At 41.9% G+C, this 15,480-nt stretch overlaps 1 protein-coding gene across 2 annotated transcripts in view; it reads right to left on the bottom strand.

Moving 5' to 3' along the window:
* LOC117417119 (phosphatidylinositol 3-kinase regulatory subunit gamma-like) overlaps positions 1 to 15,480 on the bottom strand; it is a 114,918-nt gene that overhangs the window by 70,364 nt on the left and 29,074 nt on the right. The window contains exons 2-4 of one of the 2 annotated variants that reach the window (XM_034028944.3): positions 15,134 to 15,229; positions 14,537 to 14,614; positions 2,173 to 2,304 (exon numbers count right to left, since the gene is read on the bottom strand). In XM_034028944.3, the coding sequence (XP_033884835.2) occupies positions 2,173 to 2,304; positions 14,537 to 14,614; positions 15,134 to 15,229 (306 nt within the window). The remainder of the gene's footprint in view (positions 1 to 2,172; positions 2,305 to 14,536; positions 14,615 to 15,133; positions 15,230 to 15,480) is intronic. The other variant, XM_034028946.3, reaches the window with a different exon arrangement.

Here is a 15,480-nt window from a genome sequence, read left to right as displayed (position 1 = left end):
TCTCAGCACAGTGTTCCACACTCAAAGCTGGGCTGCTGTGGTAATCGAGGTCCACTTTCTCCATTGACCAGGATACAGCCCGCCAGTGATCTTCTGGCTCAAATGTGAGGCGTCTATCTGCTAGGACTCAAGCACGCCCACAATAGGAACCATTCTCTTGGGTTGCCCTTGTGCTGCTTTCAGTTTGATAAAGACAGGGTGTGTAATGGCATATGGATTAGCGCTGCCGAATGGCAGGGAGTGCCACAGTCTCATCCTCTGCGCCATGGCAACACAGAGATCGCTGTTGTTATTTATGGATTATTAGTATGAACTTTCCAGCTATAACCCAGTATGGGAAACTCAAGAGGATATGTTGTCGTTGATAAATATCCACTACCTATAATATATGCTGTATAATTATGGAATGATTCAAGTGTTTTATGGTTTACCAAAGGCTGTAATTTTGCTGCTGAGTCCGAAAAAAGGGAGTTAAAGGGTGTTTGGTGTGGTGGGGTGAAGACATATATGTCAATCTCCTGCGCTTCTCCTTAATGCATTATAACTGGGACTCCGGCACTAAGAAGGAGCCTTTTTTTGTTATTGTGATGCTGATATAAGATAAGTGTCTCCAGGGCAAAGGTTAGCCGTGGCTCACTGACTGGCTGAGGATTGATAGATTGCTGACAGAGCAGGTTTGACAGAGCTGGCCTAATGGGTCAGCACATTGACCTTGATCTGGAGCTCATTGTCTCACAGTCAGCGACACAGCCCCAGCCCCTCTGCCAGGGGTTTAGGAGTCCGTATTGATGGGGTCTGACCCCCCACTGAATAGTGCATCATATTAAACTTTACTGTCCCAGCTGCCAGTCCTTAGCAGACTCAGCACAAACTCAGATTCCTGGAATTCTGGCTGAGTACACCCTGACTGCCATTGGCCAACAGATGGGCCTTTGTGAGCCTTGTGTGTGTGTGTGCGTGTGCGTGTGTAAGAGGAGATCGTTTTTCTTTGCACGTTTACACATAATGGATCCCAGTTTTTTTTTTGTTTGGTTTTTCACCAATGTGTTTTCTGCACACCACCGAATCAGCGTAATCATTTCATGGGGAGCACAGTTGATGCTACTTAATGCAAACTATATATATATTTTTTTATTTTTATTTTTTTGGTTTCAGCTAACATATAACATATTTTTATTAAAACATCAGAGATTGGAAATTTGCATTTGTTATTTTTTCCCCAGCCCTTCTGTTATTGTGTAACAATCCAGTTCAGTTTTTCTGAACGGCGGTTCGCATACAAACGCATGTAATGCCACGTTTCAACCTCGTTCCAATATTAACTCCCATCTGCAGTATATTGCACAATCCAATCCCTTTATCAATTTCTTCATCAAACTCCAATATTTCCCAGATGGCAAATGCAATTGGCAGCTTTTTGTTCTTTTTATCTGCAGTGTGAGGTAAGGCAACCTTCTCCATCACAGAGTTGAAAGAGCAATTCCTACCAGCCACTGGATACAGTCAGAGAACCTCTGAACTCCAGCACTCACCCTGCTTCAGAGTCCATTGAAGACAGCTGCCTACGAGGTACTGACTGAGCATGATTCAAGACCGCTTCTGCCAGTTATGAAATATACATGAGCTGTGCTGTAACAAGACTTAGATGTTACAATTAAGACATTTCCAAGATCAGACTCAGAAAGCAGCTTTCAAAATGAACTCAAGTGAACTTTTTTAAACAAACTACAAAATGTGTCCATGAATAAGATACAAGGCATGGAAAAATAAAGTTAGTATTTCGACGGGCAAGAATATAATACACTTTTGGAAGAAGCACAGATCATTCCTTTCATGTATGTGTGTGTCTATATATATATATATATATATATATATATATATATATATATATATATATATATATGTTCATCTTCCCCTTGTGCTGATTTGGTGATGTGGACTAGAAATCCTCATTTCACTAAACTAAACTAACTAGTAGTCTGTGCTTATACAGTGCAATGCACTTGCTGTGCTTTACCTTCTGCATGGTTAAACCATGCTTTACTATTGTTCCATGGGATTTACCATCTTCTCCATGCTTTGACTATGTGTCTAGAGAGGTAGGGCATGTGCATAAACCCACCGCTCCACCTCATACCCCCTGCTCACGTGCCAGTGTGTGATCCTTCTTACCTTGTGCAGTGTAGACCAGTTCACTGTACGTCTCTGCTGGAATGACTGGCGACGGCAGAGCCTGCAGGTAACATTTCAGAGCGTCCGCCATGGTGGGAGGGTCATACTGGTCCAAATCCACTGAGGTGGGGTCTACAAGAGGACAGAATCAGCAGGTTAGAGCAGAGGTGTCCAATCACAGTCCTGGAGGGCCATTCCACTCCAGGTACAATGATACAATTAACTACCATACTTCAGGGTCTGGAGTGAGGTTTAAATGGTTCAGTTAAACAATTTAGAACAGGGCTTGAGCAAAGACCAGGAGGGAACGAGCCAACTTTGGCCACCAATGGGTTGACCATTGCAGATGTTCTTCTGTTTAGATCAGTTCAATGAACCCTGTTTGAAAACCAGCCAAAAGCTCAGTAAAAATCCTCTAGGTAGGGAGAATAATTGCACGTATGATCATGTGGAACTATAAGGATCCAAAACCAACCAAACAGCTGTAAACAGAAACAATCAATAAAAAAATGATATATTGTATCACGATAGAGGTATGTATCTTGATTCTAGACCATAATTACTGATCATTTGATCTTATTACACACCACACAAAATACAAATTAGCGCACTACACACCTATTATTGCACCTAATTAGATTTGCTTATATGTCTGATGATACCAGTGGGGTAAAAATTTTAAAAAAAAATTAAGTTAAGTCTGTTTCCGCTGCTAGCTGGTCTTCCTTACTCTTCCATGTGTCCTGTGACTTCACATTTTTCTTCTGCAATAGATTGCATTTGTTCTTTCCAGTGGGGATGTTGTTAATGACATTGATTCACTTTTGATTAATTGTTTAATAAACTTTCCAGTCGTCAAGTGGCGAGAGATCAGAAGCTCATTAAGCTCTGGTTACGAGACGCTCTCTGTCCAATACAATCACTCACTCACAGGCTGGCGCTGCAGAGCCTGCCACAGCTGCACACACACACACACACACTGGTTTAAAACACACTGGCTTTCTTAGACATGCTTGATGACGCAGGTGTACGAGACAATGGAATGTGCCGACACCAGGCAAAAAGGCAGCGATGAAGCAAAGCTTCAGTATTTTAAATTTGTTCTGTAGCAGACCACCCTCGAGGTCTTCCTAAAAACACTTTCTTCACGTACAACACAGTGACTGACTGTGTGCACCTGTCAACATATAGCAACTGGATCGAAACATGTTGGGGTGTATTCATAAAAATCATAAATGTTTTTGCAAATTGCTGAAAACTCCCAGTTTTAATAATCAGCTACAACGTCTTCTTCAGCTAGCATGGTAGAAATAGCTAGGTAGCCTAATGTTGTTCAAGTTTGAAGGCAGAAGCCGAAACATTGTATCTAATTAATAAAATAGCGAGTTTTCAGTTTGTCAATTACTTTTCTTTGTCATTAAGTATTTCTAGCGATCAATGACTATCCTATTGGATCCTGATTCTCCTTGGATATACAGTCGAGCTGATTGCTGTTTCAAAAATACTGAGACAAATTCTCCAAATGCATCAACTTGCTAAAATTCATGGCTTTATGCTTTACGAATACATTATATTTTGTAGGAAACTGAAGAAAGACATAAAAAGAGGGTAGCATTACAGTACATGACTTTACATGGTGCCCCAAAGCACTTGATCAGACTTCCTCTTTTATTGGGGACGTCCGGCTCATCAGTAAACATGTATCTGCAGCTATACTGTTTAACTATTCTTATTTAAATGAACATTATAAAATACACTGTATGTGGAATGTGTTACTGACTGCTGAGAAAATTGACACCTTGTCATGACCTTTAGACTAGACTTAGGACTCCTGATTCCTAAACCATATCTATAGAATGTAGCAATGGCAATGGCCAGCAGCTGTTTAATCTTCCATAGGGATTGGGTAGTGCTCCTTCATTGTCCTGAGCTGGCATGAGAGGCTTGGAGGTCAAGTCCAGCTATCGGTCAGTGGCTGAAGCCTGACCCCTGTGACCTGCCTGACCTCGGAGCACAGATGGAGCTCCTGACTCATCATCATCCCTCTCTGAACATTGGGGCGCCCGCTCATATACCCTAGCAGCTGTTCCGTACCCTTTCACCACGCTAGAGATCACCATCATTCATAATAACACCAATCTGCCCATCTGATCGAATTATCTATCTCCCTGCAGATCTGATCCGTTTGCCATTCAATCCATCGTTCTATCTTCTTTTCAGCCTCTTCCATCTGCCCATCACAAGCTGCCCTTGCTCTGCTATCGTGCTGGCCATCTCTGCATCTGTCTGCCTCCTCAATATATAAATCTCCCAGGTCTTTCTGTCTATAGCTTGAGAGTTTTCTTTCAGACTATCCGATTGTCCTTATATCCCTTTAGCTCATAAATCCTTCTGCATCCCTTTTCTGTCTTTTATTCTACCCATTCATCTATCTGTCAATTGAATTTACTGTCAATTTATATCTTGTCTTTCCACCTATTGATCTCTGTCAGTTTATTGATCTAAATGCCTAAAAAAAAATCTTTGTGAAAATCAATCTTTGCATTCCCATTCACCTATATAAAGTATATGTTCCAAGTAATCTGACTCTCTGGATGAAGTTCTGGATCACAGTGCATTCACATTTTCATCGTCACCGTTGCTAGAACATGATACTGCAGCAGGTCTTTTAGATACTTTATACTTTCTTTGATAAGATCTCTTCTGGGAGAACAGAACATGTGAAAATACATTGACGTTATGGCGTGCGGAATATAAAACATTCAAATTATCTTCAAAAATGGTGCAATAACAAAATGCTTTAAGCAGAAAATTCAATATAAAAGGAAAGGGATTTTAGCCACAAAGCCAGTGCTGTTGATATACCCACAATTATAAAATGATAAATAACTGTGTTCCAATGTTTGTACAAACAGAAACACATGAACACAAACATTATAAAATCTGTATATAACTCTTTATTTAGTACACATCTACACATAGTTGTAGCCACAACTGAATGCTTTGCACAAGGAGTGTATAAATAGAATCGATTGACTAAATTAAAGATCTAAGAGTGGCCCCAACCCGGAGTGATTCTTTGAAACAAGCAGCCCTGCCTGTCAACACGTCATGTCATTATTTATTGCAATATTTTGTATGCGGTCTGCGCGGGTCTGCTTGTGCAATGCAACAGGAAGCTTAAAATAAACATGAATGCAAAGCACCAGCACTGAAAATATTTGAAGTTTTAGCCAATGGCTGCACAGGGAACTGCACAGTCTGTTTGGTCAATACAGTCTCATGTATTTTTTATAGTTCTTTTTAGTTTAAGTTTGCTATTCAGTTTTAGCTTTTCAGAAATGTTCTTATTAAAAGTTGTTTATCAAAAGGTTATGAAACTAAGACTGCTGCAGAGGATAGTAATGCTATTTAAAACCATATACCAATCTCCTGACAAACTATTCAAACCCAAAGGCTCTGGTCCCAACCTTGAAAAGAAAAAAACAAACAACAAAAAAAAATAATGAAAATAATGTAAATTATTAATTCAGTTCATAATCATAGGCCCAATTCCAGGGTTTCTCCTCTGAAACTAAACAGCTCAGCAGATGTATCTTTTAAATGGCAGGCTCCCAACTGACAAACAGCCATCGTTTATCTGTTTTATTTACAGTGCAGGGACTGAAATAAGACTCCCATGTCTCAACCCATGAGCTTACGATGAGCTTGTAAGTCACACCTGATGTGAAAGAGTATCACACTCAGGTGTGCCTATTTATCACAGCAGTAAAACCTGGAATGAATCACAAACCTTTGCAGGCACGATTGCACCCATGATTTATAGCAAGTGTAGCACTGTGACACATATACAGCATGTGCAGTTGTACCAGCAACAACAGGCAAAAACAACAATCACGCTACATATATCATACTGAAATTATACACACTTTTGCTAACTTCCTTCATTGATGGCATGAAGACTGAATAAATGTAATTTCATCTTGTTATGGAGTTTGCAGCCATTCTGACTGGTTTTTACTGCAGACTGTGTTTTTTTAATATTTTTATTTACTTTAAATTTTGATATAGTGTGTGTTAAGGTGCCTTGGAGTTCAGTTGCAGCTCAAGTTGCCAGATTTTCTTTGCAACAGTTAACTGTTTATCGACAGCAATGCAAAATGCAACTTGATTTCCCTAAACAGGAACTTTGCTTGTTTAGCCTGTGTTTCACATATCTTTGGAAAATCCTAGTACAAGTCAACAGCTGCTCCTGTGCTCCGATCAGTGCAGCTTGGTACAGTATATCAGAACTGAACCTGAAGGGTAACTGCCTCACACAGCACAGCCCAGCACAGTGCGCGCCCAGGTGAATATGCTCATAGATGTATTTCTAGTCAGGTAGGGTGGGTTTGTTTTGGAGGAACGTTATCTGAATCATTGCAAAAATGATTGGAAACATCATAAAAAAGGCAGATGGTAAACAACATCAAATGCAATATCAGGCTACTTATTCTTTTAAGGCAAATCTACAGGAAACCCCCACTCCAATCCCCTTCACTGTTCTCCAACACACAAGGATATGCATCACTCCCAGAGGACACAAAAATAGGCATACATTGCACTCGAAAAAGCAGAAGAGCAATGGGGATGTAGAAATGAAAATAAAATGACAAAATCAAGAATGCCAAGGAACATCCTGAGCCCCCAGTTACTTCACTGAGTGAAGCACAGCAGATGGAGCTCATTGCTGGGGAACAGCACAAGTTCAGAAGAGAAGTCGGAGAGGGAAATGTTTTTTTTACGGACGATAGAAACCACGTGGAATGGGCTACCAAGTGAGAGGTCGCTCTGTCCAAGTGTACGTTTTGCAGGCTGTATCATTCTGTGAAGGTTAAACTGAATTTAATTACTGTTGGGAGTTCTGGCAGCAGCCCTGCCAGCCAGCAGATTTGGGAGACAGGAAATGTCAGGTTGCACGCTTGAAAAGAAACTGAATCCGTGGGCGGCTGTGGAGGGTTGGTCCTGTGCTTGACATGAACGCTGGCACATACTGTGCGCATCAGGGCAGGGATGTTCTTTTCCTTCCTGAACAATCTTGATACGGATGAGATAATTAATGAGGCCTCACTGTGGCTAAGTTTTGCAGACTCAGCCTAATGGTCAGCCCTCATTGTGCTCGATAAGACTTGTGTTGCAATCTTACATGCATAGGATTTAAAACCACTGTTAATTATCCACACTTCGATTACACTGCAATACAGAATAGAATCACATTAGTTTAATTGCCTGACTCAGATCTAGTTATACTACAGCATAGCCACACAGCAATGCAGCTAATTGCTTGATCCCAAATAGATTGTCTGTCTACTGTACTGTTAAACAGCTGCACCTTGGTTTCTTTCCTAGGTGACGGCTGTGTGTACAGTGTCATGCACTGGCATGTTATCCTACATCTATATCCCATCTATGGCTTAAATCCACAGCTTACAATAAATACAATCACGTTGTTTACTGATTAAGTAGTGCATTGTAGATAAGACATCAGCGCTAAGAATAAATCCCATTAATTAGGATGTCTCCATCTAGCCGTCAAACCACATACATTTGCTACTATAGCAGCAAGCTTATTCACATTAGAAAAATGCTATGTGGTTTGTTTGGGATACAACAAGAAAAACACCAGGATTACTAATGGCAATGTATGAAATCCACCAGTGCACAGGCAGTTGAACTCACAACCTTCTAAATTCTGCCAGGTGAGATAAATGTCTCTTTCAGCCAGGCTGGTAGACCTTCTATATATCAGACTGGACGTTCCACTGCCCTCCACGAATTACAGCACCCAAGGGCTGCTCAGTAGGCTTCCTGTTGGGCCTGTTATTGGTTTTTGTTTTCAGTTTTGAAATGGCTTAAGGGTTACAGTCCAGGGGCAAGAGCTTTAACCAGTCTCTAGCACTTTAGCCTGGAAGCAGCAGCTGATAGCTTGAGCAGGATCCAGTTACCCCGCTCAGGGGGGAGTCTGGGAAGGTGCAGAAAGAGATATTCCATTCCAGTTATTTCAGCAGAACCTGCACAGGCTGGAGATCCGAAGGGGATGCGTTTTGGAATACTCCAATTACACCTCTCCACACATCCTCGTTCTGTCCAGGGTTTAGAGGCTTTAAATCAAACCTGTCAGCAGTCCCTTCACAGTCAGCGCTCAGCCTGCAGGGCAGTGTCTGTAATGTGGACAGGTCTTTTTTAAGGGTGTACAGTGCGGTCATTAATAGAGGCAGACAGCCCATGATAGTTAGGCACAGGACGCAGGAATCCTCAGAACGCAGACCCTGGTTACTGTACTCTTTATAGTCTGACACTGGGTCTGTAGTAGTATTAATGCTGGGCAGTACATTGCTGTTGTTACGACTCCACACATGGTCATAGAGTCCATGCTGCACGTGGCGTGTGCCAGGAATTGTCCGATGCTAATGTTATGGTGCTTTGGTGTGAGGGCTTTTAATTCTCAAGCTCCTTCGCTTTGGAATTCACGTTCAGGTTTTATTTGGAATGCTGAGTCAATCAATATTTCTTAATGCCAAGCTTAAAACATGAAGTAGTTAAAATGCTCTTTTAGTTTATATTTTTATAAAGCACTTAATGATGCTGCTGCATGAAAGAAGCATTGTAAATGAAATCGGTATGGCATGGTTTGGTGATGCTTTACATACCATGGGATTTTGTTTCTTGTTTGTTCACCCATGACCCAAAATACAGTGAAGCAAGCCGAATGCCTTTATCAGTCTTCTTCCCTATAATTAAGTAAAAACAGGCGTATTCCATTCAAATAATAGGCAACCAAGACAACTTTGTAATGCAGTAATATTCCATTATAGTCTTCCAGTGTAACCAGACACTTCAAATCAAACACATTGTGTGTAACAGGCTACAGAGGTCTCACAGTATGTGATGCACTGGTGCAATTGTGGTCACTTCTTGGTTAAGAGGGGAAGGCATTTCAATTCTTAAATTGTTCAGGTGAAATGCTGACATGATATGCTATCTTTCCATAGGACCTAAAGAGCTCTACTGTTGATAATGGGTTCCAAATAAAACAATGCTATTCATTGCACATTTATGACGTTTTGAAAACATAACTGTCAATGAAGCGAATGGCAGTCACATGGTTTCAACGTGCACTGATCGTACAAAATACAAGGGAGTGTTGATATATTGTATTAGAAATGGTTTCCTGATTTGGGCCTGCATTCTGCCTTATTTTTTCCACATGCACCCTAAATCGTATGTTTAGGTTGAATTCCCTTCTGCACGGTTTAACCTATCTCCATGTGCAACATAAAACAAGGCACCAATAAGCCAGTCATAGTGGGGGACCAGGCCATTTCTAAATGACTTTTATTAAGAATGCATTACTTTTCAAAGAAGCTGTTGGCACGTTTTCTTTTTCTTTTTGTAATTGCTCTTCTAATTCTGGTGAGCAATGGATCTGTGCAGAAATAGCAGTGCTCTGTGTTGGTAGAAAGCTGTCCCTCTGTTCCCAGGCGGGCTCGCAGTTCCACTAAAAGAAATTAAACTAAAACGATTACAGCCAATGCAGAAAATAGATGTGAGTTCATTCGCTTCATTCCTCTGAAACCACAAAGACTTCCAGCTCCAGTATCTGAACCAGGACAAACCCTCTTATTCATCTCTTCAGTGCTGCTGGCTCCGGCACTCCCTACTGAGTTATTTAGATAATAAAAAATGAAGACAGAAATCTCTTGCAGATTGTTCTGACTTCTAACCCAGTGGGAAACATGCTTCTGTTATGAACGATCCCTTACATTGTACAGAAGGCTAATTAAGGTTGGACGACAGTTGCTTTTCTGTTTGAAAGTTTTGAGAGCATTGACAGTTTAATTAAGACTATATACCTCATCAGATCCTCTCTGCCATCAGCCCAATATCATAACAGCATTAATGCCCTAGACAGTGGGCATTATCTCCCAGATACATGGCCTTATCTTTCATTACTTAGCATTCTCAACTCAACTCAGATACTCAGATGTGGTAAGAAAAAAAAGGATAGAAACAGCATAGGGAAGCAGTAGTCTGGGCACACTGTAAACAGAGTGTGTCCCACATAATTCATTATTGTACCAATGGACCCATTGTTCTCTAGGTTGTCCTCAGTAAGTTATTTCCTGCAAGGAAACTAGGAAGAAGCAAAACAGGAGCCGTGGTCGTTGCAAACTGGTGATGAGCAGCACTGCCCACCATCTCCCCAGCGTCTACTGCCAGGGAACTACAGCAGCAGCAGCAGAGCCAGCCAGATAAACAGGAGCGGACAGGGACAGTGCTTGGCCCCGTGGTGTCTGAGGTGTGAGTCATCAACTTTATTTCCTCCCAGTTCTCTCATTGCCACCAGATATAACTGGATTAGCTAATGGGACCCCCGCACACTAGCCCACTGGGGTGGGGGGGTGGGGGTGGAGATGATACAGGTGCAGGTATAAATTAAATTGCCGACAGTGCTGGGAAACTTGTGTTTAATTCCGTCATGGCGTGGCTGCAGCACACCATATGAAATCTGAGCTCAGCCCATGTGTGCAAGCAGACGCAGTGACCTCACATGTACGGCGTGCTGAAAGCTGCTGTCTGCTCAGGCTCCGGGTTACAGCTGCTGTTAGACACAGTGAGAGGGGAGCAGCGGGGTGGTGGACTAGCCCCTCAACTCCAGAGACCTGGGTTCATATCCAGACAGGTTTACAAGTGGAATTATTCTGGGTGGCACACTTCAGCCCTCAGTGCATCACAACCCCAGACAATCACCATTGCAGAGCTGTACTGACCCTCCTTCAGCCCTCAGTGCATCACAACCCCAGACAATCACCATTGCAGAGCTGTACTGACCCTCCTTCTACGAGGAAGAAAATGACAAATTACAACATCCAGCCTTTCGAATTGAAGGCATTTTAAAGGTAAAGTTAAATGGGATGTGACATACAGCCCGAGAGGTGCTATTCATAAGCTGCCGGTGCAGGTGTTTAAGAGCCTGATGTTAGGTGGCTTGCGTCTCAGTTTGACTGTGCATGCCAATGCCACGCTGCAGACACAAGCTCCACTGGAACAGCACTCTCCCCACGATCCTGCACACCGAGGCCAGATCTTTTGTTCAGGCTCATTCTGTATTACTTTCTGCTTCTACAAACATGACTTTTTTTTCATTCATTAACTTGTCACACAGAGCTGCTCTCTTCCTTCCTCGCAGATAATGGAACTGAATCAGAGTCTGATTGCGGAGAAACCATCTATTCAATTCGGGAAATGGCACCGCCAGTCACAGCACCAATTATTCCTTCGAATCGCTCCCACTGTCTTGTGTGGCAAGTTCGAGCCCTCTTCAGCAGGCCCCTGATGAGACTGTGCTGTGTCTGTACTGTACTGCAGTGATGTCTGAATGAACTCCCAGAGACGAGGAAATAGCATTTGCGCTAATATAATTTAAACACACATCTCAGAATATACTTATATTTTACATTGCTAGTGGTATCTTGATTTTCTGTAAAGCTACCACAAAAGACGGACGGGTTTGAAAAAGTAAAGACTTTTTGTTGCCTTGAGTTCATACAGGGGTTCATTTGTGCCGAACCACCCCAGATCCCAGAGCCGGTATCTTTCTTGTGTGATAGGCAAGAACTGCATGAAATAAATTAAAAATAAAAGTTTTTTTGGTTGCAAAAAAGAACTCTATGTACATAACATGTACAATAAAAAATGATCCAGAAATTGTGACAAAACTTTAATGTAACAATATATTTTAGGATGTGACGTCTAAGAGTAGGAAAATTACTAATTTCTGTTACAACCAAAAACGTCAATAGGCCAAAAAACTAGCGCTCTTAACAACAGCATCAGATTAGTCACTCCGCCGCTGGTATTGTTAAAACCTGAAGATTATATTAAAACACGGCTTGGCAAAGGTGGGCATGCAAGCAATAAAGCCTGAAATTCCGTACATTAGGTCTTGAAACTAAAAATACTATCCCTCTTCCTTAATTATAAATGAACCCGAGTTCACAGGAGTGTTTGTGATCCACTACGCCTAACTCATTTGTGATTCAGATTGAGCCCATGGGAGCCCAGTTAAATAGCCCTCGTGTGCAGTCATTTCAAGACTATGATTACACACTGGGATGCTAAATATGAAAGTTAAAAAACATGTGAGCATGGGGTCCGATTTCACCCCACTTGGGCATTCAAGGGATCCAGTCAGCTTATGAATGTCCTGCTGCACGCCTCACACACAGAGACGCACGCTGCATGCTTACACTCTCTGTCACACTTGACTCTGAAATTACATTAACTTCATGACAAACGCTCCTGTCTATTAAACGCACTGCTCAGTAAATTAGTGCAATAAAAATCAGCTTTGGCAGCAAATGCGCATTTTCCCCAGCTGATTGTAAAATCTATAGACCTAATAGGTTATTGACTATTGTATGTATGATGACATCACCCTTGACCAATGAGTGCGGATCACTTAGAGGGAAGTAAGCAACGTGTGCTTTTGTGCCAACTGCTGTGTTATCAAGAAAAAGAAGAAGAAGAAGAAAAATGAAAAAAAAAAACACAACAACATGATGACAGCTCTAGACTTCCAGAGTGCTAGAGAAGTCAGTTCACCAGCTAGCCTGGTCCTCAACAGCCCTTAATGGAGCTTAATGATGCAGGTGACACAGCGGCAGGGCACACATTCTGCATGACGTTCCCTACCGCTAGCTGCACAATCTGGGGGTGAAGCAAAAGCCAGAAAACTGGACGATAAAATGAAGGGCTTTTAGATATAACCACAATGTGGCACTGAAATCTAGAACTATCTAAAAGGTAGTTCATTCCATAACTGATCAGCGAGACACAGCACTGCTTGCTGGCAGTGCAGCAGCTTCACTATGCCTCTAACTAGCAGCACACAAGCATTGTTGTATATGGATGGAGCTATCACTGTAGTGATTAGGGTAATGCTACTGTATACTATTAAGATCGCTCTGCTCGCCAGTGAATGGGTTATAACTTTTAATACAATCTAATATGAAGAAAATACAGTGCTTTATATGAAAGGACACCTTCAGAATGACAATGGTATGTCTTTCTCAACCTGTGGAAAAACAAATACAATCATGCGATTGGAGTGACAGCGATCATGGTCATACAAATACAAGCTGTGATTTTGCCAGAAGATACTTAACCACATCCATTTATATATAGAATATCTGTATGTGTCTGCACCGTATGCAAGCGAAAAATCAGGACTGTAATCACTGCTTTTTTATGATCCACTTCAGCGCTTCTTCTAATGGCACTGTCATGCACTTCTGTAAGCGCGCAGCCCCTCAGCTGTGACTTCCTTATCAGATACCGATGGAATGGAACAGTTCAATTACTGTCATCAAGCCTCATGAAAAAGACCCCGGTGCGTACATAGGGACTGTGGAGGAGATGCGGGGCTGATGCATCGACAGCCTGGCTCGCTGAAATCAAATTACTGGGGAGCTGTGGTGGAGTGATAAATCTGATGGGATCGGAGCGCCACTAAAACAGAGATTTTCTTAAGAATTATTATACGAATTCGCATTTGATTTGTATACTGAACTTCTAGTCACACATACAATAGGTCAATTTATCGAATTATCTATTTCCACAGTGTCTTTTTCCATCTAGGGACAGTGTTGATCGATAAAACAAAGAAAACACGCACTTAATTCCACTACAAAAAAAAACATAAATAATGAGATAGGTTGTTTTGTAAACCTCCACGAACACTCCCCCACGACTAACCCGGAATTCATGTGCAAGTTCAACAATGCTGGTCAGATTCAAGCAGCTGTTCACAAACAGTCCCCTGCTCACAACATACAGTCAAACTGCTCTGGTGATATGGAAAAACAGAGGTATAGCTGTAGGACTGCCATTGCATATGCTGTACACCTGCTAAACAATCCTGGGAAACTTAAATTAAACAAAAACAAAATATTAGCAAAAGAAAAAATCCTTTTGTCTACCACAACTGAATGTTCAGCTGGCTTTAAACGCCAAGGCTATCAGCTGCATGTAGTGTTATAATAGAGCACCCCCTTGTGGTAGGAATAACATTCAGCGTGTCTATTTAGGTACTCCTGTATTTGCTGATGGTAAATGTTGATATTGAAAAAACGAAACAAAAACACAATGGCCCCTATTAATCAAAGCTATTCTTTCAGGGTGCATGCCGCAGAGCATAAAAGTAATGTTAACAAGTTAGTGAGAAACAACTTGGGATGGATTATAAGGCTCTCATACTGCACGTGTGACTGCGATTTCCATTGCAAAAAGCAGCACAGAGCAGGGGAGGGGATGTGAGACTCACCTGCATCCAGAGCCTGCTGGAGCTCCACGCTGCAGGAGGAGCCGGGAGGAGATCTGTATAGAGACTCGCTCTCTGCACCTTCCACAAAGAAAACACACGATTATATAGCATTGCATTTCTCAGCACAGATGCCATCGAGCATTCCGTTTATTACTCTTGTAAACATGAGAAGAAACACACCAGATGTGCCTTTAAACACTCAGGTCTGTAAATACATTGTATACCAAGCTTTGCACTCACCTCTTACAGTACATACTGCAATATAATATAATGAACGCCAATCCTACACTGATCATGACTTGAATTACACCAATTAACAGAGATTCTGGGAATGTGCATTGCTTCAGTCTGTGGGCACAGTTTAAAAAGGACTGAAATTTGAGTGTCGACATCAGTGCCTCAGTGTAACCCATTCTGACCTCTGTCTTTCTGCCAGTCAGATTAGACTCATACTGCGTTAGCATTGCAATCCTGCGGATCGCTCGGATATTTCAAATGTATTGATTCTAGCATTTGAAGAGGCTTGTCGCTTTAAGGGTCTGCTGCAGTGCTGGATCTCAGAGTGACTGAAGTGTGTGAGAGAAACTGATTGCCTACCCAGTCTCTCCAACGCCTCAGTAATTCTCATCACCACCACAGGCGCCTGATCCGGGAGAGTTACCGGCTCTGGGAGATCAGCCTGCCCCAAGGAACCTGTCAAAGGAAAGCACAGAGAAAACACTGAGGACTGGGATCCCAGCACTGCCACCAAACTGCTTGCTTAGCTGCCCGCACCCCCAGGGGACTGGATCTGTCAAATTCTAATACATGTGGCACAAACTGAATGTCTGATTTCAGGCACATGAATGAGATCCTATACTGTACCAAAAAAAGAAGAGACTAAGCACTGAAGTCTTAGTGCTTATTAGTTATAGATAAAAAATACAAACATACAAGCATGAATT

The sequence above is a fragment of the Acipenser ruthenus genome, chromosome 12 (genome assembly GCF_902713425.1).
Source record: "Acipenser ruthenus chromosome 12, fAciRut3.2 maternal haplotype, whole genome shotgun sequence".
NCBI lineage: Eukaryota > Metazoa > Chordata > Actinopteri > Acipenseriformes > Acipenseridae > Acipenser > Acipenser ruthenus.
This window is presented reverse-complemented; position numbering and strand designations above follow the sequence as displayed.